The sequence below is a fragment of the Stegastes partitus genome, unplaced genomic scaffold, assembly GCF_000690725.1.
Source record: "Stegastes partitus isolate 25-593 unplaced genomic scaffold, Stegastes_partitus-1.0.2 Scaffold2063, whole genome shotgun sequence".
In the NCBI taxonomy this organism is placed as follows: domain Eukaryota; kingdom Metazoa; phylum Chordata; class Actinopteri; family Pomacentridae; genus Stegastes; species Stegastes partitus.
In genome coordinates, this window is record NW_007579794.1 from 49,760 (window position 1) to 71,375 (window position 21,616).

Here is a 21,616-nt window from a genome sequence, read left to right on the forward strand (position 1 = left end):
ACTGACTTTTCTTTAACAGCTCTACTTGTGTCTGTGAATGCCAATTTGCTGGTGTTTATTTAATGTTTACAACCTGCCTAATGCAGTTGTAATGTTGATTTATAGAAAAGAAGTCAATTTACTCTCACTCGAGTATCTGTTGACCAAGCTAGTGTGCAAAGAAATATGATCCTCATGTAATTCATGCTTTCCTGTTTTGCTTTTTTTTTCTATTTCCTATAACTGTAAAGTGGCTGACCAACATAGTGGAGGTTTATCTGATCGCTGTGGTATCATCACACTGGTTAGCTGGCTGTTCATCCTCTTCTCATTTTGTCCAGACATTTACTCAAACATAGACATTTGCAAATATAGTGACTAATCACACTCTCACAGTCATTTGCAGCTGTGCCAATTACAGGAATTTATGTGAAGTTGCTCTCTGATGTTAATCTTAAAAGACTCATTTCAGCATGTCTTTGAGCTAGAAATGCCAAGTGCTGGACTCTAGATAACGTGTGTCGGACCATAAGATTGTATCTGACACCTTTGCTACATGCTGCATGCATGAGATGAGGCGTACAGCCAGTCATGTGATGGTGATGTTCGGCTCCACATCAAACAGTTTGTCGCTCTGCGTTGCTTCCTATGCTAAGAAGTTGTGGGAAACAGTAAATGTATTATTCTAAACAATGCTATAAAATGTTTTATTCTGTTAATGTACGTGCACCCAAGTAATTATTTTACAGCCACCACCAAACTCTAAAACTTCATAGAAACCAGAACCACAGTTTTTAATATAGAAGAACATATTACTTTAATGAAAGCTTCTAGCCTGACCTGAGAGAGGCATCCTCTGTGATTACAGTAGGAGAGAGGTTTCTCTTTGGAAACAGTCCACAGAAACTACAAGACACTTTAGAAAACACTTCTCCCACCACAGGAACTTTAAGGTCCTGCAGATATTATAAGAAGCAGTCATTCATCCATAGCTGGCCCACTCAGTGCTCTGGAGGAAGAAAAACAAATACATTTGTCTCACAGTTGTAAGAAAACAGGATAAAGTATAAAAAGGGAAATGTGCAAACAGTTTAAACAAGACTAGGTGTAACTCCAGAGGAACTGAGGCAGTTTTAACGCTTAGATTTTAAGCATACAGAGATTTAGCAAAATGCTTATCCAAAAGGTTTCTTAAATTCACCAATAAAATGTGTCAGAAACTTGTCAGATTGTGGATTTAAGATCTGCTAGTTTCACCCAGATGTCAAATGTATTCATTAGTTGCTGCACAGTAGGCAACTCTGTTCTCTGATTCGCTGACTTCTGTGATCTGATGCCCTGTGAGGCCCACAGATGCTGACAGGAGTCAGCAAATGACTAACAGACGTGTCAGTTCTCTGATAATCACCACGACCAACATCCACCACTGGTTCATCACCCACCCAAACACACCTGCGCAGAAATCCAGGTTACATGCAAAAAATGTACTGCATTTTCTGGACCTTCTGTGTCTGTGTGTGAATGACTACATTTGAACTCGTATGAGTTTACTCAGCAGCTTTAATCCATCACTCATCCTTCACTGGGTCCGTCTCTCCTTCCACACAGAGCTAAGCGGGTGAATGAAGGTGTCCGTGCATCGTTACAATCTGGATAAGAGTGATCGCTGTAATCCAGCATGAGCTCATGCTGACACATACACAGTTACCTCACAGTACATCTACATGGCTTTGTGTTGTCTTTGTCTTCCTGCCTTCAGCTCAGTAACCTTCAAAACCACACACTCAGACCAGTTACTGCTGTAGGTATGAAAGTTATAGTCAAAGGATCCCTGTGATATTTCTATGAGTGGGTCCCCATTTGTTTGTAGTGTTTATTCACATCTTGTCCTTGGTTTGCTGCTGTTCCTGCAACCCACGGTTTGTGCTGACATCATGCCGTCAATGACAGGCAGGGAAGAAATGTACTGAAAATACTGAGTGTTAGGGCTCGATCGGTATGTATGGTATTGATAATTAGTAATCGAGGAGGCAGATATNGTCCTGTGTTTCAGGTTGTGCGGTTACCCTCCCTTCTATGACGAGAACGATGCCAAACTGTTTGAGCAGATCCTGAAAGCAGAATATGAGTTTGATTCTCCTTACTGGGATGATATTTCTGATTCAGGTACAAGCCAATAAATAAACATAAATATCAACCTATTATCCTCCAGTCCTGTTTTGAAGGCATGAGGCAAACGTTTCATAAAGAGCTCTTCTGAACTCTCATTTTTTGAGCTGCAACACATCATTTTCATGTTTTCCTGAGCCAGCTGGGATCATTTCCATGTTCTGATTATATTCCCTTTCGTTAGTTTGGTATTTTTTCCCTCAAAGTCAAGCCCAAACCTAACAAGGTCCACTAGGTCCATTTGATTACTAGCCAAGAACTGTCATCTTCCTAAATTACTGATTTTTCATTCACACAAAAAAGAGGTCAGAAATGACATCGCTGTTACTCTGTGATGTCATTCTTTCAATCGCAGCCCAAAGCTTGTGATCTAAGCCTGTGTGGGAGGAACACAGACTCCAGAGAGCACACATGTCCGGGAAAAACTTCAAAATGCAGTTTGCAGTCATGAAAAATATCTCTGGAAATGAACATTGAATATTACGTTGCACAAATGTCCAATAAAACAAAGGAAATCTTGTTTTTATAGGGTATTTGAAGCCATGTGCTGATTTCGTCTTTGCCACAGTTATACAAGATTGAACTCTTCAGATAGAAAGTTCTCTAAAGGATTAACACATTTATCTAAAACATTTTAAAACGAGTACAAACGTCTTCTTTAAGGACCTTCCAAGGTTGGATCAGGCACACAGGGTTTTGTTAGTATCTATTGACAATGCTCACCTCTAGCAAATTGCAAATACAAGACGATCTTTCTCCTGTTTGGTGAGAGGGATGTTTCAGTTTTTTCACGCCAGGAAACATTTTATTTAATCCTTATGGTTCCCCTGGCAGCCGTTTAACCCACGACGCAAGACAATGATTCCATGTTGATTTTTTTCCAGTCTTGGTTCTCGGTCTGGGTCCGTTTTCCTCCAACTTTTTTGGAACAAATTCTATATTGACGTACCAGCCATTTTTCTGAAACACAGCATACCGCAGCATTTGTTTTCTTATTTATAGCACTTAGACACTGAAATGTTATGACATATTTAAGCTGGATAAAGCTTTCGATGAATACTATTACAATATAGAATGCATCAGCTTTGTGGAAATTATTTATATTTACCTTTTTCAATCTTTTTCATTCCAGCTAAAGACTTTATAGTGCATCTGATGGAGAAAGACCCTAACAATCGTTACACCTGTGATCAGGCTCTGCAGCACCCCTGGTATGACTCCTGCATACTGTCATGGTTGTAAAGATTTCTGTTGCACCTGTGACCCTTATATGTCAGTTTAAGTGACTCCTGGATTGAGAATATTTTGTTTTCTGTGACCAGTCCTTTGACGTTATGGTTGCACTTGAACAATAATGATCTCTATTCATTGCAAACACTCACAGATGTTTTCTGCTTCCTTGGTCAGGATTGCTGGGGATACTGCCCTGGACAAGAACATCCACGAGTCTGTCAGTGCACAGATCAAGAAGAATTTTGCAAAGAGCAAGTGGAAGGTAAGTCAGACTGCATTGTTCATTCTCCATTTCAGTGCACATGGAGAGAAAAAGCTACAGTTAGTCCTCTATGGTCTAAACCAGGGGTGTCCAATCCTGGTCCTTGAGGGCCACAATCCTGCATGTTTCAGATGTTTCCCTCTTCCAACACACCTGATTCAAATGATCAGGATCGTTATCAGGCTTCTGCAGAGCTTGACGATGACCTTCAGGAATTACTCCTTTGCAATATTTTGCTATCATAATTTTACTGCTCTTGTATCTGTGGCTTTTCCTCTGCAGCAAGCGTTCAACGCCACAGCAGTGGTTCGTCACATGAGGCGTCTCCAGCTGGGAACAGGTCAGGAAGGACCCAACCCCACCTTGCCAAGTCCGTGCCGAACTCATCTGCTGATGCCAGAGGAAGATGCAGGTGCCAGCTGTATTCCTGGTTCTGCCCTTTAAATCCTTAGGTTGATCTCACGCACGCAGTTATGACGAGTGTAGATACAGCAATGTCACATCATTCCACTGCCTTTAATGTCAAAGTACTGATCGTATCACCATATCTCTCTCTCTCTCTCTCTCTCTCTCTCTCTCCCAGAGGCTTGTTGTGAGGGAGGATGCTCCCAGAACGTCGACGGAGGAGCAGACCCTCTGTCCAACTGCACCTACCGCTGCCACCCAACCAGCAGGGTGTGAGCCCAACCTGCTCCACTTACCTATCTAATCAATCCCAAGTCACTCTCTAATTTTAACCCCCTCGGTGGAACCAGAGGCACCGTCTCCCCCTTTATCTGGTTAGGAATACAGCGTCATTCCAACCTCTCGCCTGCAGGGGGAGCAAGCCTGTCCAGCCAGAGAAGGAAGACACACAGTGGGTTGAAAAGGTGGAGGAAGGAGACTTGATGATAATGGTGATGCACCAGAGCAGATCATTTTTGGCATGAGTTAAAATGAGGGATACCATGGAAGGGAGGGGAAGACAACTTCCTCCACCAGCGTGTCTGCGGGATTGTTTTTGCCGAAGCAGGACAGAGCTTGTTGGACACTGTTTTTATTATTGATTATTTTTTTGGTTCAGCCTGTCTTTTTTTGTTTTATGGTTTTGTACATTTTTGTGTTGTCTTTTTAGCCTCCTACTGTTAAACTTTGGAGTGTAAATCCAGAAAACAATATCTGCATGACCAGGAGAGAGTTGCCCAATGCATGTTTTGTTATCTTTAAAATATAACCGGAAATGCAGCAGAGTGTCAGAACGATGCAGTAAATTGAGTCAAAACTTTTAACATTAGGGATCTGCATTAAGTGTCTTGAAGTCATGCTTTTAGACAATCAGCAACAGAATAGTTTATGCAATGAAAACTCCATTTATCTACGATGTAGCCTTTTTGTGGCGATACAGTGTTTCCATGCAGAGGTTAGGCTTTTTGAGAGGAAAATGCTTCTCTTGTCTCTTTTTTCTCCAGCCCTAAACCTCTTTAACCACTCGAGCACAGGGATTTCTCTTTGTCTAAGGTGCCTTTAGGATATACAGTGTGATGGGTTTATTGTTGATGGGTAGCTTCTGAAAAACGTTGTCTCTTTCTGCAGAGTTGTTGCAACACAATCTCTTTCTGTAACTTTCACATTTTGTACATGTCACATTATCAGCTTTAAAACGCTGTTTTGATTGTTCAAGTTAACTATTTTAGATTGGAAATGCTGAAAATGAACATCAATATTACAATGTAAAAAAAGAAAAGTAACAATTATGTTTATATTTCTCTGGAGAGCTTAAAAAATTGTATTTACAGACACTGATTTTGTGTGCTTAGCCTTTATTGAGGCTAAACTAAGTAAGATTACATAGGTTGTGGTGATGCAAAAAAAAAAACATAAACCTGCAACCAAAATTTGGTATACATGTGTCATCACTTACTGTATTGGTTGTGTCTCTCGCTCCAGTCCTTTCTTGCAGGCACATTTACTTCAAATGCAGCCTGTTAAGAAAGAACCTTGATTAAAGAATGGGAATATGCATCACATTGACTCACTTCATCTTCACTTGACACCCATCAGTACTTTTTATGTGTACTCATAAAGAGTATGTGCGTCATATTTTTTTTTCTATAATTTAACTCCCTTTAAAAACCTGCATAGACAAACACACAGCGCTTGGCTTTTAGAAAGATTCCTAAAATGTAAATGTTGGGAAACTGTGTTCATTTGTAGTTTTTAGGAGCTTAATGCAAGTTTCTTTGAATAATCTGTACTTTATGCTCTGGGGCCTGTAACAGTGACCATCCTGAGTGACTCACAGCCACTTTCAAAAGCAGTGAAAGTGAAAATCTTCCACTGACATGAGCTTCATTTGCCCTCCGATCACTTCGTTCTTGCCTTGAAATAATCACATTTTCTATTTAAAGCGTACTATTTAATACACACGTATAGACATTTGTTACCGATGTCATTTAGTACTGATTACCTATGTTTGCATGATGTGGCTTGAAAATTGTGAATATTTTTTAAAATGTGATAATGTTACAGGTGCAGTGGGATGAGTGCTTGTTAAAGAAAAGATTCTGTCAGATGTTTAATTAAAAATCCAATCGTGCAGTGGAGTGAAGAGCAACAAAAAAAAAAATGTGGTAACAATTCAGCAGGTTGAAGCAAGTTCAGTGTGTTGCTTCAAAAAGTATTTTTGAGCTTTATTCTGCAGCTTTGTTGCATAGGCGTTGTAGTGTATTTGGACTATGATGATAATGCCAAACTGTACATTTAAAGGAGGAATTATTTTTTTCCACAGAATTTCCTTTGTGAATTGTTTGTATGTCATAAATTACTGCGACAGAGTAACACCCAGAGAAGCAGAGGGAAGCTGACACATGGAGGCACTTGTCATCCACGGTCTTATTAATGTTGACAGATTCAATATTACTGTTAATCTCCTGCTAATGAAAACAACTCTGCTGATTTGATTCATTGCCACAAATGCTGATCATTTGTTTTGTCTCCTGCACTCTGATTTAACTCCTGCCTTCTAATGTTGATTCATTTCATATTGGTTTACACACTGCTCTTTCTTCTGTAGAATCAGCTCTTTTAAAAAAAAAAACCCTCAATGAAAATATTTATTTTAAGGCAAAATGAATTGGTGTACAGTAAGAGAATGCTATAATGAAATAACAACACCAGAAAAGCCACCTTGAATCTTTTTCATTTTGTTCTGTACTAACAAATTATTGTGCACAAGCAGAAAACCTACTGATTTTTACATTCCACTGTCATGAAACCAGTGGTGCCGACATGCGTAACCATATCCCATTACTCAGCCATTTGCTAGGAAAATAGCAGGATTGGTATTAAAAACATTTAGGAGAAAAAGTCTCACTGTCCTCTCCCTCAGAGGTGCTTATCTATAGGTTGCTTTCATAATTGGCCGCAGCATTTTAAAAAGTTATTTATACTGCACATATGTTTCGTTCATAGATTTCAAACAGCATCAATCTAAAGGAAAGAGATGATTTGTGTGAATGTTTCTCCTCTGATCGCTCATGAACTGCTTGTAGAGAATGACCGGTGTGTGGTAAGGTTTGTTGTACAAATGAGTATTTGTATCATAAATATGTTGCCTTTTAATAAATGCTGTTTTTTGGGCTACAGAACCTACTGTATGCGCAGATACAATGCATCAGGGGCTGTTAAAAAGTGACTATTGCTTAGTGTGGAAGCTGGTGACTTGTGCTTGGAACACATTTGTAAGTGAAACATACATTAAAATCCCTGTCTATGCATTATTGGACTGTCCAAGCTCATTTGTAAAGAAAAAAATAATAAAATAAAGAAAAGCAGCGCATTGTTGTAGCAGGAATTAGTGCAACCAACAAATAAATAGGATATAATGTCTGAATTTTATAGTAAAGCAACTGCTAGTTCATTTATAGCGAATGTGGTGTAGTGCTGCCTGCAAATGTTCTTCCACCACATATCACTATTTTCAGGGAATGCGTCACTGCATCTTGGGCTTATCTCCGCCAGACCATTCTGTGCTGAGGAATAGTCTGCCTGTGCAAGACTAGTAATGCTGTACAGTTCCATCTAAGCTATTTTAAGGCAGAAGGGACTATTTCCATGGAGCAAACTTTAATACAGGGAGGTGAATTTTTAGGGTTAGGGGTTAAATGAACCAGTGGAGGGGGGCTTTAACTAAGCATGCAGTTACTGTAGGCAAGTACAAAGTGAGTCATGCAATAGTTCTTAAATGTTGCTTTCATTCTTTGTCATAAAACTGCTCATCTGAAAAGCTAGAACAATACAGTGGGAGTGATACTTTTCTCAATGGTGAAATTTTGCAACAGATGATCCTCGTGAAATGGTTTTGCGGCTTGAGAGGTTTGTCATGAATGTTAATTTCATAGTCTGCTACATGAGGCCTCTCTCATCCTCTCCAAGGAATGCTGGGTAATTGAGGCTTGTGGTTTGGCTGCCGTAGCGTTGTGCTGGAGGAGAGCGGAGAGCGAGAGAGAGTCTGGTGGTCGACCTCATTCAGGAGACAGTAGACAGTAAAAATTATGTGGTCAAACCAGGAACAAGGGACTGATTCAAAATAATGGGGGAGAAATTGCATGGATCACAAGATAGAAAGTGTTGAAAGATGCTGGTCGTGTTTAGATGTGGAGGAGTGGAAAAAATAAAGTGAAACATGGCCAAGAGTGAAACTTGGCACCATTTACAGCAGTGCAACCAAAGGAAGGATGGTACCAGAAGACAGTAAGCTGACATTCTTAAACACACATAATTTCCCTGCAAAACAAAAGCAGCAGCACGCTGATGAAGATTGTGCTTAATCCATATCCTCCTCCCAGCATGTGCTGTTGCCCATGCTTGCATGGAATGCGAAACAGACTTGATACAGTGATGAGCCAAAAGTGAACAGCGCTGGTATGACAGACTTATCACTTGTAAGTTGATTTATCTGGGCAGTGGCAGTAGCATTATTCAAACCTTTCACAAGCATTCTGAGCAAACTGCTGATGTGAAAGTCTGCAAAGATTTATGAAGTGGCCGGTGTCATCTGAACAAGATTCCAAATGACTAGCAATGCTGCTGTGAACGCCTGATGCAGTGTTTTCAAAGATTCATAAAAATATACTGCTTTAATAGTCCAGTATGTTGGATTTAGAGAGATCTAGTTGCAAAAATTACATATAATAGCCATAACTATGTGTTCATTTGTGTATAATCACCTGAAAATAAGAATTTTCATGTTTTTGTCAGCTTACAATGAGCCATGTTTGTTCACAAAGGGCATAAAGAGGGACTTTCACGTTTTCAGTGGCCACTGTAGGTTCTCCTTCATGGCGAAAAGGGGTCAGTCAGCAGTATTTAGTTNGTTACCTGTATTCTGGTATGATAATAAAATGATATTTACCATGCTTTACTGTTTGTATAAAACGGTAAATTGTCATTCAGTATTGATGTACATGATACACTGAAGCACAAATGTTTACAACATGTATATGAGACAGATGTTTAACAGAATACAGGTGTGCTAGAGCGCACACTGGTTTGACAGAGAAGCACAATACTAATCTTGATCTAGTGAGTCATTTTCTCACCTCTGTCGCTGCACCCACGGGTCTCAGGGGGCAGCAGAACACAGAGTTCAGCCAATTAAGGAGCTGCGTGCCAGCACACAGTGGCGTGTCCCATCTCTGCCTATAGGATTTCAAAACCCCAATTAAGGCATTCTCTGTTATCTCATGACACAAACACTGATTATTTTAGCCACCTGCACACAAATCTCACAAGTATTAATGTCTAAATAATAATATAGTGAAGTATAATACAAAGAAGAGCAGAATGAACAACTGATCTTCTTGTCTTTTTTTCTTTTTTCTCACTCCTCGCAGGATTAAACACGCCAACATTGTATCTCTGGAAGACATATTCGAGAGTAAATCACACCTCTACCTTGTCATGCAACTGTGAGTATTCGCATATGTACAAGACTGCGTGATTCCTCTCCGTGTGTTTCAGACTGCCTACTTGTGCTATCTCCCACTCATTGCTTGTCACATGCCATTAATTGCACTCTGTAACACACTCACACGTGCATAAACACATACAAACACACACACACACACAAAAAAAACCCCACTGTACTGCGTTTACTCGTGAGCCCCAGTGGGGAGTTTGCCCTCACACCAGCAGCCTGTGAGTGTCCCACCCACCTCAGCTACCCAAATGTCAGAGAGAGGGGGAGAACCAGAAAAAAAAAAAAACAAGGACAGACCAGGATCAGGAGCAACATTAACTAAGAGACTCCAGACAATATGAATGATTTATGCATTAATCACAGTCAAATCAGGGAGATGAAAGGCCACAGCGGAAAGGGAGGGTGTCCATTTATCATTTAATATTAGTTGTTGCATTATGTGACAATGTGCTCCCTCATAATAATTGTGACCTTTAAATACACATTGATTCATAGTAGGTCGCACATTCATTGAACACCAAAGTAATGGATGTTGCTTAATTTTAATTTTAGCAACATCAAACAAATGCTGCAAAGAGATGGAGAAAACTGTATGAAGGAATAGGAATGTTTTAGGAAGGAACTGAAAGATTGTGGATACACTCACATAAGGATTTGTATAAGCTACTAAAAACACAAACACCAGACCCCCACACTTCTGACTTATTTTCTATTTTGCTTCTGTATTTTATTTCTTTCATTAGCTCTGCATGTATCATCCCGTCCTTGCTTTTTTTCCCCTCCTCTGTATTGAGGTTTGTTAGAACATCAAGTGTGTGTGTGCGTGTGTGTGTGTGTGTGTGTGTGTGTGTGTGTGTTAATCATATTGGATGTGCAAACACACATCTTCACACAGTTACATATGTTCTGTAGGTAGAGTGAAGTCTCCATCTAGTGGCTACTGTCTAGCAGACATCTCCAGACTGTACATGGTTTCTTCTGGGCCTTTTACGTGTAAAAACTTTCTAGTTTTTTTTTGCATTTGATGGTAAAGGACATTTAACTGTCATAGAAGCAACATAGTCAGAAATACTGTAAGTAATCATCATGTTTCTTTGTTTAAGGGATTGTGATCAGTAATAAATCACAGTTTATATTTCCCTGCTGTCCTTTTGATACATTTCAGACCTTTTCCTACTTCTTCTTTGTTGTTGTTTATATCCATGTTCTACATTTGCGTCCAGACTTGCTTGTTTCAATTATCATCCAGTATTTCTTACACATGGCTTTAATCTCTTTATGCAGGGTGTCTGGTGGGGAACTCTTTGATCGTATCATTGAGAAAGGCTTCTACACAGAGAAAGATGCCAGTAAACTCATTCAGCAGATTCTGGATGCTGTCAAATACCTCCATGACATGGGCATCGTGCACCGCGACCTCAAGGTCAGCAAGGAGTCGTCAATATGATTGAAAAGTTAAATGACATATGGTATTAAATTTGACTCTTTTATATTGTTGGTTCCATTACAGAAGGTAGTTTTGTGCATTTATTAGTGGTTTAATGTTGTGGGGATTTATTTTTCTGTTTCTTTGCTTCTGTAGTGGAATTTCCACGTTTTTATGGATTAATAAATCTAACCTTTTACTCGAGCAGTAAATGCCAAAAACGCTGTTTAATACGGTGTCCATGTACCAATCCGTGTAACAAAAATGATGTCGCAACTTGCAAGAGCCCCGACAGAAAACACGTCGAGCATTATTTTGCTGATAGTAAACTAAAACAGGCTTAAGTGTTGTCCATGTAATCCCATCTTTACAAGCATATAATCCTTTTATGGAGATTAGTAATTCCTGTCTTTATGAGGTGATGGTGCACAGCGAAGACTTTGCATGCTCATGTGTTATTCCACTTTTGTTTACATCCCTGCTTTTTGCTTTGCCCCTCCAACTCTCAGCCAGAGAACCTGCTGTACTACAGCATGGATGAAGACTCCAAAATCATGATCAGTGACTTCGGTCTGTCAAAAATTGAAGGTTCTGGCAGCGTAATGTCGACAGCCTGTGGAACACCTGGATATGTTGGTAAAGGACTCAGAAACTGACTTAAATTAGGAAGTCTGTTTCTAATTAGCCAGTTTTATGTGATAGGAAACATGTGCCGAGTTATTGCAATGCTAATATGAAGCATAAAAGACCACTTTGACCACAGTTTTTCACCACAGTTCCATTTGTAAGGAGTAATGAAAAAATGTACAAAAGTCGTAAAAAAGAGGCACAAAAACATGTGTTCAGCATAATGAAGTTTCAGTCCAAGACGGTATTTTGTATTTAAAAAACTGTATCACCTTGTGTTTTCTCTTTAAGCCCCTGAGGTTTTGGCTCAGAAGCCCTACAGTAAAGCAGTGGACTGCTGGTCTATTGGTGTCATAGCCTATATTCTGTAAGTACGCCTTTAAAAACATTACATGAGATGAATATGCTTCATTCTAAGGAATTCTGCATTGACACATTTTATCATTTTAATAGTCAAGTAAACACATCAATCACAATGCAGCATGATTTGCAAATAATGGGATGCTTGTCATAGAAAAGTCTTGTGTGTGTGTGTGTATATGTATATTATTTTATTTTACTTCATTTAATTTTATTTTTTGCACTAATTGACACTATTTGACACTTTGATTTATTTATTTTGCTTTTTTCTATCTCTATATATGTTCNTGTCTCTAAGTGTAGCCCTGTGATAGACTGGTGACCTGTCCAGGGTGTCCCCTGCCTTCACCCTAAGTCAGCTGGGATAGACTCCAGCAATTGGATTGCTTACAGACAACAAACATAAAATCAAATAGTCTGGGACGGTATGGTCCATGACTGCTACTGACAGACTGCTGAGCTCTAAAGCATGACTTCAGCCCATATCACATTTGTCAGGGCATCAGATTTTTTTTTTTCTTTACACGCAAACAGCATCATCTGTGGCTGTTTTTCTCTTTAATGTAAATTCATCTGGTGCAGTTTTGATATAAAGTGTTCCGTACGCGCCTGTTGCTGCTGCCATGATGGCTCACTCAGAGACTGTGCAGTGTGCTTATTCTTCATTTTTTTTAACCAATGCAGTTGTACAATTAAGCCACAGTTTTTTATTGAATATTTTCAAATCAAATGGTAATAGATTTTTTCAGACATTTATAGATTCTGCAGATTTTGTGTGAAATATTCTATATGATGAGAGAGGTTGACTTCTGAAGGTGCTGCCATGTATGCTGTATGCTTTCCATTTTACCCATTTAATTTAGCATGCCATCATGTTAACATTTGCTGAATATCACTAAACACGGTGCACAGTCTCAAAGTACAGTTGATGGAAATCACGCTAGTTTTGCAGGTATTTGGTTTTAAACTAAAGTGAGTGCCAAATTCATTCATCTCGATTCCACCACTATCCATCCAATAGACATTTCATGAAGACACTAGAGGAAAAGTCAGTGGGTCACCCCAGTAAGTAGGATTTAACGTGAATGTTTGTGCAGAATTAATTGGCAATCCATTTACAGTGAAACTACTGTTAGTTTCTGACCAACACAGCTGCCCACTGGTCTACAAACATTTCTCACTCGCATCCAAGGTGACCTGCTGTTTCTGGCATAAAGCTGCACTCCAGCTAATTACAAAGATAACTGATAAGATATTGTAGGTCATTGCAAACGGCACACAAGCTACAACTGTGTGAGTTTATACTCGGAGGTTGGAGGAAAAAGTACCACGCAAATCAAATATGTCTTTATAAACCTTCGCTCTTCAAGGTTACCTGTCTCACTGGATGTCAAAGTGCTGAGTTAAGGTTTGAAATGAATTGTGTTGTGTGCACAGAAAAGAAAAAAAAAAAACAGCACACACACTGCCCTCACATCTGTCAGCAGGAATCTATTGTGTTAATATCTCAGGAGGTTTATGTGCCCATTACGTCCACGCTGTCCGTCAACACGTGTGCTGTCACAGGTATGGAAAGTTTTTACGACTTGTTTAAGCTTTTCACTCTTTTCCCACTTCTTTTTCCGGTTTGAAGAAATGTATTCAAATAAATATCAGGTGGATCAGTTTTTCTTTGAGGCCATTTGGGAAAAGAAAACAGGAAAATTGAAAACAGTGACCATTAAAAGAAGAAGAAAAAAAAAACATTCTCTTGAAAAGCTGTATTTTACAAGCCTAATGAGGGAAATTTAACTTCTCTCTGCATGATGTTCACTTGCAGCATTTTTCTTTCTAGTGTAAGAAATGCTACACTCATTCTATCTGCTGCTTGTAAATGGTTAAACAAATTGCATTAACAAAATCGTGGCATTTTATGTTAGATGCATGGAAGAACAGCAATTGTAGTCAAGTCACAAATAAATGAATGAGTTACACCATCTTGCGTAATACTGCATTACACTGTATGTGGCTGCACGCTTTACTCAACCATATTTTAAGCATCTGCAGCAAAGTCAGATGCGTTCATCTTTGGCCTGTGACTGAACCCAACAAATTTCACCAAAAAATCTGAGCATAACCAGACAAACAGACCAATAAAAACATAACCTTTTCAGTGGTGGTAACAACTAATTCAATGACATGCCGTGTCCACTCAGATATGCTTTTTATTTTCATATGACAACACGAGGGCATTCAGAATTTAATCTCATCAAGCAGTCACTGCACAAACAGCTCAATGATGCCGTATTCCATGCAGCCTACAGCTAAAACTTAAAAAAGACATTTGTGTTTTGCTTGAAAAAAAAAAAAAAGTTTGTTGGAAAGTAATTTAAGGGATCCAGCTTTGGCTAATTTTTTGATCCTCACAACTAAACTATGTCACTCTCTCTCTCTCTCACACACACACACACACACACACACACTTCAGGAGAGGAAAGGCCAGCGCACGCAGCAGACGAGCAGTGGCTTGACTAACAAACAGATGTTTGGATAGCTTAAGGGCGGCTTTATGCGCAAAATACCAAACAAACACAGAAACACACACTCTCCCTTTAGCTAATCACTGACATCTTTTTCTTGCATCTCAGCATTTGTTTTGGATGCAGCATCAGATAAACCCCCTGAGCATCTTGGTCAAATATTTCTTTTGGACCAAAAAACACGACAAAAAAACATAAATGCACAAAGATTTTCCAGTTCTCCTCAGTCCTGTGGCCTCACATTGTTTCAGGAGCAAAAACCAGGCTGTTTGAATTTGAACAAATCGAAGTCCCCGAGGTGCTGCGGAACAGCAGACAGCAGGAGACTAAACTATACAGTGAGCTCACCGTCCTCCTCGTGCCCTGGAGATGAGTGACGTGCAGTTTGTGAACAGTTCGCTCACTGTGGATGAGTCATTTTAGTAGAACTAAGTGGGAAAAGATGATGCGAAAGGATTTCTCAACGGGCCTATAGTTAATAATGCTAGCTACTAAACCTGAATCTGAATCCCAAAACTCATTTTGATGGTCTGAATCCTGAGCTTTCCATTCATACAGAGGACTACAGGTTTTGAAGCCAGTTTATGAAAAGTTGCAGACGCTCTCAGTCCTGCATGACTGTGCAAACCGCAGTTGGTAATAATAAACAGGATGGAGAGGAGGATGAAAAACGAGGGATGGAGAGTATCTGGCAGAATGAGGAGAGCCACTAATTTTCCACTTTTGGGAAAATTCAGCCTGCAATTAGGGCTAAACATCGCCAGAAACTTGACATTCATGTTACTTGCATTAGCAATACATCTGATACCGGCCCCTGGCTCCGCTCACGAGACGATGGCAGATGAAAAGGAAATGCTCTGTCAGGAGGAAAACATGAGAAGAGCAGGATAGATGGAGAAGAAAGTCATGAAAGAGTGGTTTTTTTCCACACCTTTGCACATCTAGAATGGGATTTGACGGAGTTTGTGGGGACAATGGATCAAAGCGGACATCAAACAGGATACAGGGTGGAATTCTGGGTCGCCTGAGGTCACACTGGGAGACAGCGTTGCTGAGTGTGCCAACAGAGAAATGTGTGAAATGTGCGTCCATGTGAATGACTTCCTAATAAGTCAAATTTCAACCATTCACTCACCCCGATCGCATCGCAGTTAAACTTTCGGGACAGCTTTTTAGTCTTGTTTGTGTGCTAAAGCTTCAAATTGCCCCTTTCCTAATGTCTTGGCTTCCAAACCCTCTATTCAAACTGGAATGCCTGTAGAAATAAGAACATTTTCAAAGTCCCATTTCCCAGTCCTTTACACGCAAAAACACACACTCTGCAGAATACGCAGTGCATTTGCAAATTGCAGGTCTGCGATTTTGTGCGGCTCTTTTAGCAGAGAGCAATTTGTCTTCAGATATTATGTTCAGGCTTATTATGCAGGATAGGTTTGTACCAAAGTGCAAGGAGTGCTGTTGATTACAAGAGCTGCAAAATAAATCTGCTCTAACATGCCCGGTGACTCATGGCCCTTTTGAGCTTCAAGAAGTCAGTTTCTAAAACAGCTTATAGCAAAGATTTTATTTCAATTATGGGTTTTGTTCCAGGAGTCAAATAACCTAATTTAAACCCCGACTGACATGTGTTATGACGCTAATAACCAACAATACAGCCTACAAACACAGCCTTCCTCTGCAAGATTGTTCACTCCGTATTTTTAGGTTTATGAAGATTAATGTCATATATCCACATTTTCAGCAGCCTTTAACCCACCTTCCAATAAGCCCTCGATCTTAATGTTGGGTAACAAGAGAGTCCATGAGCCAGTTGAGGAGCCATGGTTACAAATATACTTTTAAAAAATTAAGATTTCAAGGACAGGCTTCATTTGTTTTCCCAAAAGACTGATAAAAGAAAAGTGCCAGTGGAGAAGAGACTATCTTGGATTTGCTGTCCTTAGAACTGTTGTTAGATTTATCAACTAATACTTGCAAAACTACCCCTTGGTTTCAGTTTACTTTGGTGCTATTTAGCAATTGTTTGTATGCTGACATGAAACCAAATGGGAAAAAGGAGACGGTTGTGTTTTTTGTTTTTGCTCAAAAGAAGGTTCTGTAACTTTCTGTAGAGATGGAGGTGTTCGGTTCACTTTTTCTGGATTTATATTTCATTTCAACCTGCTCTTGTAAGATTTGGTACGATAAAAGAATCATGGTCCGCTGGTGTATGTAGCTTATCTGTGGACCAATTTAATCTGGTATCATACCTCAGAGTTCTGCATAGTTGTGGTTAAAATTGAAAGCGAGAGCCATGAGAAAGCTGAGTGTGGTCCTTGGTGCAGTTTGCAGAGACGTGCCCTCGGGGTTTTGCAGAGGCCATTTTAACAGAAAGACAACAAGCAGCAAAACTAATCAGAAACAGACAGCTTTATTTTTTGCCAGGTCTTCTGCAACCCATGTTCATCATGATCGTGCATCCTCACACTGCCGGGCCCATCCAGCTTCACCACAATAGACTGTATATAAAAGATAGATATCAACCATTGGTTTGTGGATTTTTACAAATTGGCCGTCGCCATCTCGGTCCTTCGATTCTTCTCCTTCGTTAGTTCATAAAATCATCATGTTGTTTAGTTTATTAAATAAATGTGAGTGGTCTCTCTCTTGTTCAGATCCCAAATGGGCCCCCATTACCTGTGTGTTAATGAAGGCTTCAGTTAGCAGCTGTCCAACTTAGTTTAGGAGTTACTGGAGTTCTGTGTGTTTTAAGGCATTCATATGTTTAGTCTCTGGGGGTTTAGTTGTTATAGTTGCCCATCGATGGGCAACAATAGAGTAATTGTGTCCGTCTGTTTATTTTTGTGTGTGTGTGTGCGTTCACGTGTGTGCATGTTTTTTCTTTGTCTGTTAACAGTCTAGCGCTTTACAGTAGAGGAGTTTTAACCTGAAACTTCATTTATGACCTCAGTATGGTCCCGTCTCAGAGTGATTCGATTTTGGGGTTAATACATACCTTGGTGACCGCTATAGATGTCAAAGGTCGCATTTCCCCAAAATAGTTCTGTATGACTGAAAATGCGCACAAAAACATAAGTTTAGTATACTAATTTAGGCAGACATTGGAAGCCTGTAACCTGGTGAGGTAACATATGACCTTGAGACAAAGATCAAGGTCACACTGAAGGTCTTAAATCACCACAAATTTTAAATCCATTAGAACTTGTAAAAGGTGTAAGATAAACATTTTTTTTTTTTATTACAATCAGGTAGGAACCCATACTGGTGATCTGACATTTGACATTGGACCAAAGGTCAAGTTTAAACTCAAGGTCATACATCTTAGGTGCTTAGCCGTAGCCGTAAATTACAGCAAAATGCTTCCCCTCCATGCAGAAATATCTATTACATGATAGACTAAACTCTTGTTACATTGTGTATCATTTTAAGGCAAAATCAAGGCAAGTTCATCCTCAAGTAAGCGCACATTAAAACACAGACTCAGGTAAGCATGCATACATTGGACAACTATGTCCCTCAACTGAGGGCTCTAGTTTTTTGTTTCACTAGTTTTATTAACTCTGTTCGCCTTTCGTTTGGTTTGATTTGGTTCTTTGATTCAGCAACATCCACCAGCCCTGTTTTCTTTGTGTGATCGCTCTTTTTGTTGCACTAATTATGTCACTAAGCAATAAATTGCTTTACCGCCACCAAAAACACCTGGTTCTTCATTACTCCCAGCTGACCCTAGACACCTGAGTCGTAACAACAAAGAACAAATAATACTTAAATCTATGAAAGGATTATGTCCATTTTGTCTCAGTATCTTCTTCATAGGTCTTATCATACTGCCAGCCAGGCCATTCTTTGTAAATAAACAACTTGCAATTCAACTTTAGACCCCAACTGTAGCATTAATATTTAAAAAAAAAAAATAGGTATACAGGCAAAAGTAAAGGTTGCAAATAAGTTCTTTTTTATTGTTGTTTTAGCTGAAAGGACATTTAGCCGCAATTTTATCTTTACTAGTTAGTGTAAAGATAAGAGAAAAACATGATTCAGCTCACTGTGCCGCTTTAAAACAACCAGCAGCTATTGTCAGCTTTTATGGATTTTGTGGAATGTTTCCCTGCATGTTGCTCAGGGCAGGAGTTGACAGCTGTTATCAATCAACACATCTTAAATGTCAATATGACAACTCTGACCATTACATGCCTTGTGGTGATGATTGGATGTCCTTTTGCTTTAAAAAAATTTATGGAAAAATGAGTAAGCAAACGATGAAAACATTAAAATCAAGTGCACTCCATAAGCACTGCACTTATGGATCCACACTAAAACAAATCTCCTTTTATTGTCCATTTTAACTCTAAATGACACCATAATTTACAAAAAAATATATATATAGTGTTGAATTCCTAAAGTCTTAAAACTAGAGATTGAGACAATAAGCTAGTTAGAAAGATGTTCTCTGAGATAACAAATGGAGAAGTAGGCTAATTTTCTCATAGACTTCTGTTCAATCAAACTTCTTTTTGCAACCAGAGGAATCCCCCTCAGCACTCAGAGGCCGTCTTATAGTCTCAAATAGAAACCATTCAACAGTGAGGCATACGTCACAAGCAAGCACTGACGGTGTTTGTGTGGTAACTCTCACTGCCAGAAGTCCCAAACAGCAGGTTTAAGCTCTGCATAACTTCTGAACCACTGGTTTCTAAAGAAAGCAGCAACATTCAGCCCACAAATACCCAAAATCTGAGATGTACACAACAATCAAAATAATATCATCCATCACTAGTTTACAAAAAAACAGTAAACCCACAGCATACTCTCCTCAAAACTATGCACGAACCTCAAATAGAGCCCAGGCTGCAAACCCAGAACAAGCCTCAACTCCTGAACAATCAGTCAAAAACGCTGTAAACATCCGCAGAGGAAAATATGGCGATATAAACCTAACGTCCCAGAGTCTAACCGTTAGATATAAAAACAGATATGCAGCGCTAACAGCAAACACATGAACTTGAATTCCTCCTACTCTACTAATGGACCTCATCAGCAATCCAGAGAAAGAAAGGAATAATTACAAGTGAGGGGTGGAAGGAGAAAGAAAAGGGGTAAGAGGAGGACAAGAAAAGAAATTAGTTACATAGGAAAGACTATAAGTAAACGACTTGTTTGTGCTCCTGAAGCAGTCAGAAATAAAGTTAATGTTTTATGCATTTTCACCAGTAAAAGCAAACATGACAAATTGTTTCACAGAATGAAAAAACAAAAATGAGACCAAAAGTGTGAACTGTGACCTTTATTGTGTGGCCTTTTTGTGTGCCATATCTGGGCCGAGGAATTCAATCTGGTGTTACGGTCATTACTGCAGCCTTCGAGCAGAATGCTCAGCTCACTCTTTCTGGCTCACCAAGATACTTGTGCTGCATTTCCTTTCCGCTCTCGGGTAATGAGATTGAGCTTACAGTACGGAGCAGAGCTGAAGGCCTGGTTTTGTGATTTTAGTTAGACTGGAACAGCAGTGGTCTCTGAGGGAAACGCACACATATCAGTCATTCTTACTGAAACAGACGTGGACAGGCAACAATGAAAAATCACCTCCTCTTCGCCAGAGTACAGCTGATAAAGTGTAAAGAGACGGCCAGGAAACGTTTCCACTCAGATGAAAGGCATGTTCATGGAGGTGCTGGGTAATGTTCGCTTTGTGAAGCGAAAGACTGAAAGGCAGGGTTGTAGAGCTGCAAACTGTCAAAGCCTTGCACTTGGCTACAACATAGGATCTTTTTTTAAAAAAAATCTTTTAATGAAATTTGACCTGAATTTCAAGTTTTTGGTTTGTTTTTGTTTTTCCAATTCATGTTATATATTTGACTATTCTAGCAGTGAGGCTGTGTGGCTGCTCAGTGTTTCCACCTCTTTGGAGCATGCAAACTGAAATATCTCAAATAATAGATGGATTTTCCTAAATATTGTAAAGATATTTATGTTGCACAGGGGACTGCTGACTTTAACTGACTTTGGTGACAACATAACATGTCATTAGATGCACCATCAAGTAGAAAAAATTCAATCCCCAAAACATTCCGGAATCATTAACATTCCGGAATCTTACAGCATTCTAGAATCCTAAGGCTGGGGTTCTCAACTGGTCTCACCCTGGGACCCACATTTTCCCATGGTCATTAAGTCGCAACCCAATTTTTTTTTTTAAATTCAATATTCAATATATTTTCCTGTGCAACATGCATTTCAGAGCGTATAACCATGTATAGTAACTGGACCATGACAACTGCATGTACAAAACTGCACAAAATAAAAAAGGCCACAAAACAACATATTTTCATTCCATTTTGAGCAAATTAATAAGAAACTAAGGAGGACCATGACAAGTGCATGTACACAAGTGAATAAAATAAATATCAAAACTCTAAAATAATGTTTTGGCCTAATCAGATCATTTGTTGAAGTTAATGAGACAGTTGGGCACCTGCTCTACTCTTGATTAGAGTTTCAGAGTCTGGGGTGACAGTAGACAGAGCTACTGTCAGATCCTGCTCAGTGTCCAACCTGTTTCTCTGCTGTGACTTGAACTGGACCAAGGTAGAGAAGCCACTGCCACACAGAACTGAATGGTAAGATTGTTTTAACTGCAAGAGTGGCGAGGGATGGATACTCAGCCATCACATCGCTACACCAGAAGTGGGAAAGGCTGACCTCCCCACATCTCTTTTTCAGCGTCTGATCACATGACAGCTCCACCAGCTGATGCTCTCCTGCAGCCACATTTCGTTGTCAAACAGTTCTGCGTACAGGGAGTTAGTCTCAGAGAGGAATGTGATGATTTCTTATTTAAGTTCGTAAAAGCGTGACAACACCTTGCCTCTCGACAGCCAGCGGACTTTTAGGTGCACGCAGGCTCCGACGGGCTGGAAGTGGCGGGACACAAAGGCAGCTTTTGGCTACTAAGGCCAGTTTAGGTGTTTATGTTAGCGTTGACAGCACCGTTTCTGTGGTGGCAGTAGGGGCAGCGGCGGCGGGGGGGAGTGGGAGGAATATTTGGAGATCAAAATTGATATCCCGATTCCAGCACAGTGAAC

The 21,616-nt window shown here is 39.7% G+C and overlaps 1 protein-coding gene across 1 annotated transcript in view; it reads left to right on the forward strand.

The window, feature by feature from the left end:
• LOC103373774 (calcium/calmodulin-dependent protein kinase type 1-like) overlaps window positions 1–7,401 on the forward strand; it is a 37,909-nt gene extending 30,508 nt beyond the window's left edge. Inside the window, exons 4-8 of the mRNA XM_008303761.1 lie at window positions 2,033–2,145; window positions 3,281–3,359; window positions 3,556–3,643; window positions 3,926–4,055; window positions 4,227–7,401. Of these exons, the coding sequence (XP_008301983.1) occupies window positions 2,033–2,145; window positions 3,281–3,359; window positions 3,556–3,643; window positions 3,926–4,055; window positions 4,227–4,324 (508 nt within the window). The 3' untranslated portion in view covers window positions 4,325–7,401. The remainder of the gene's footprint in view (window positions 1–2,032; window positions 2,146–3,280; window positions 3,360–3,555; window positions 3,644–3,925; window positions 4,056–4,226) is intronic.
• Window positions 7,402–21,616: the final 14,215 nt, after the last annotated feature.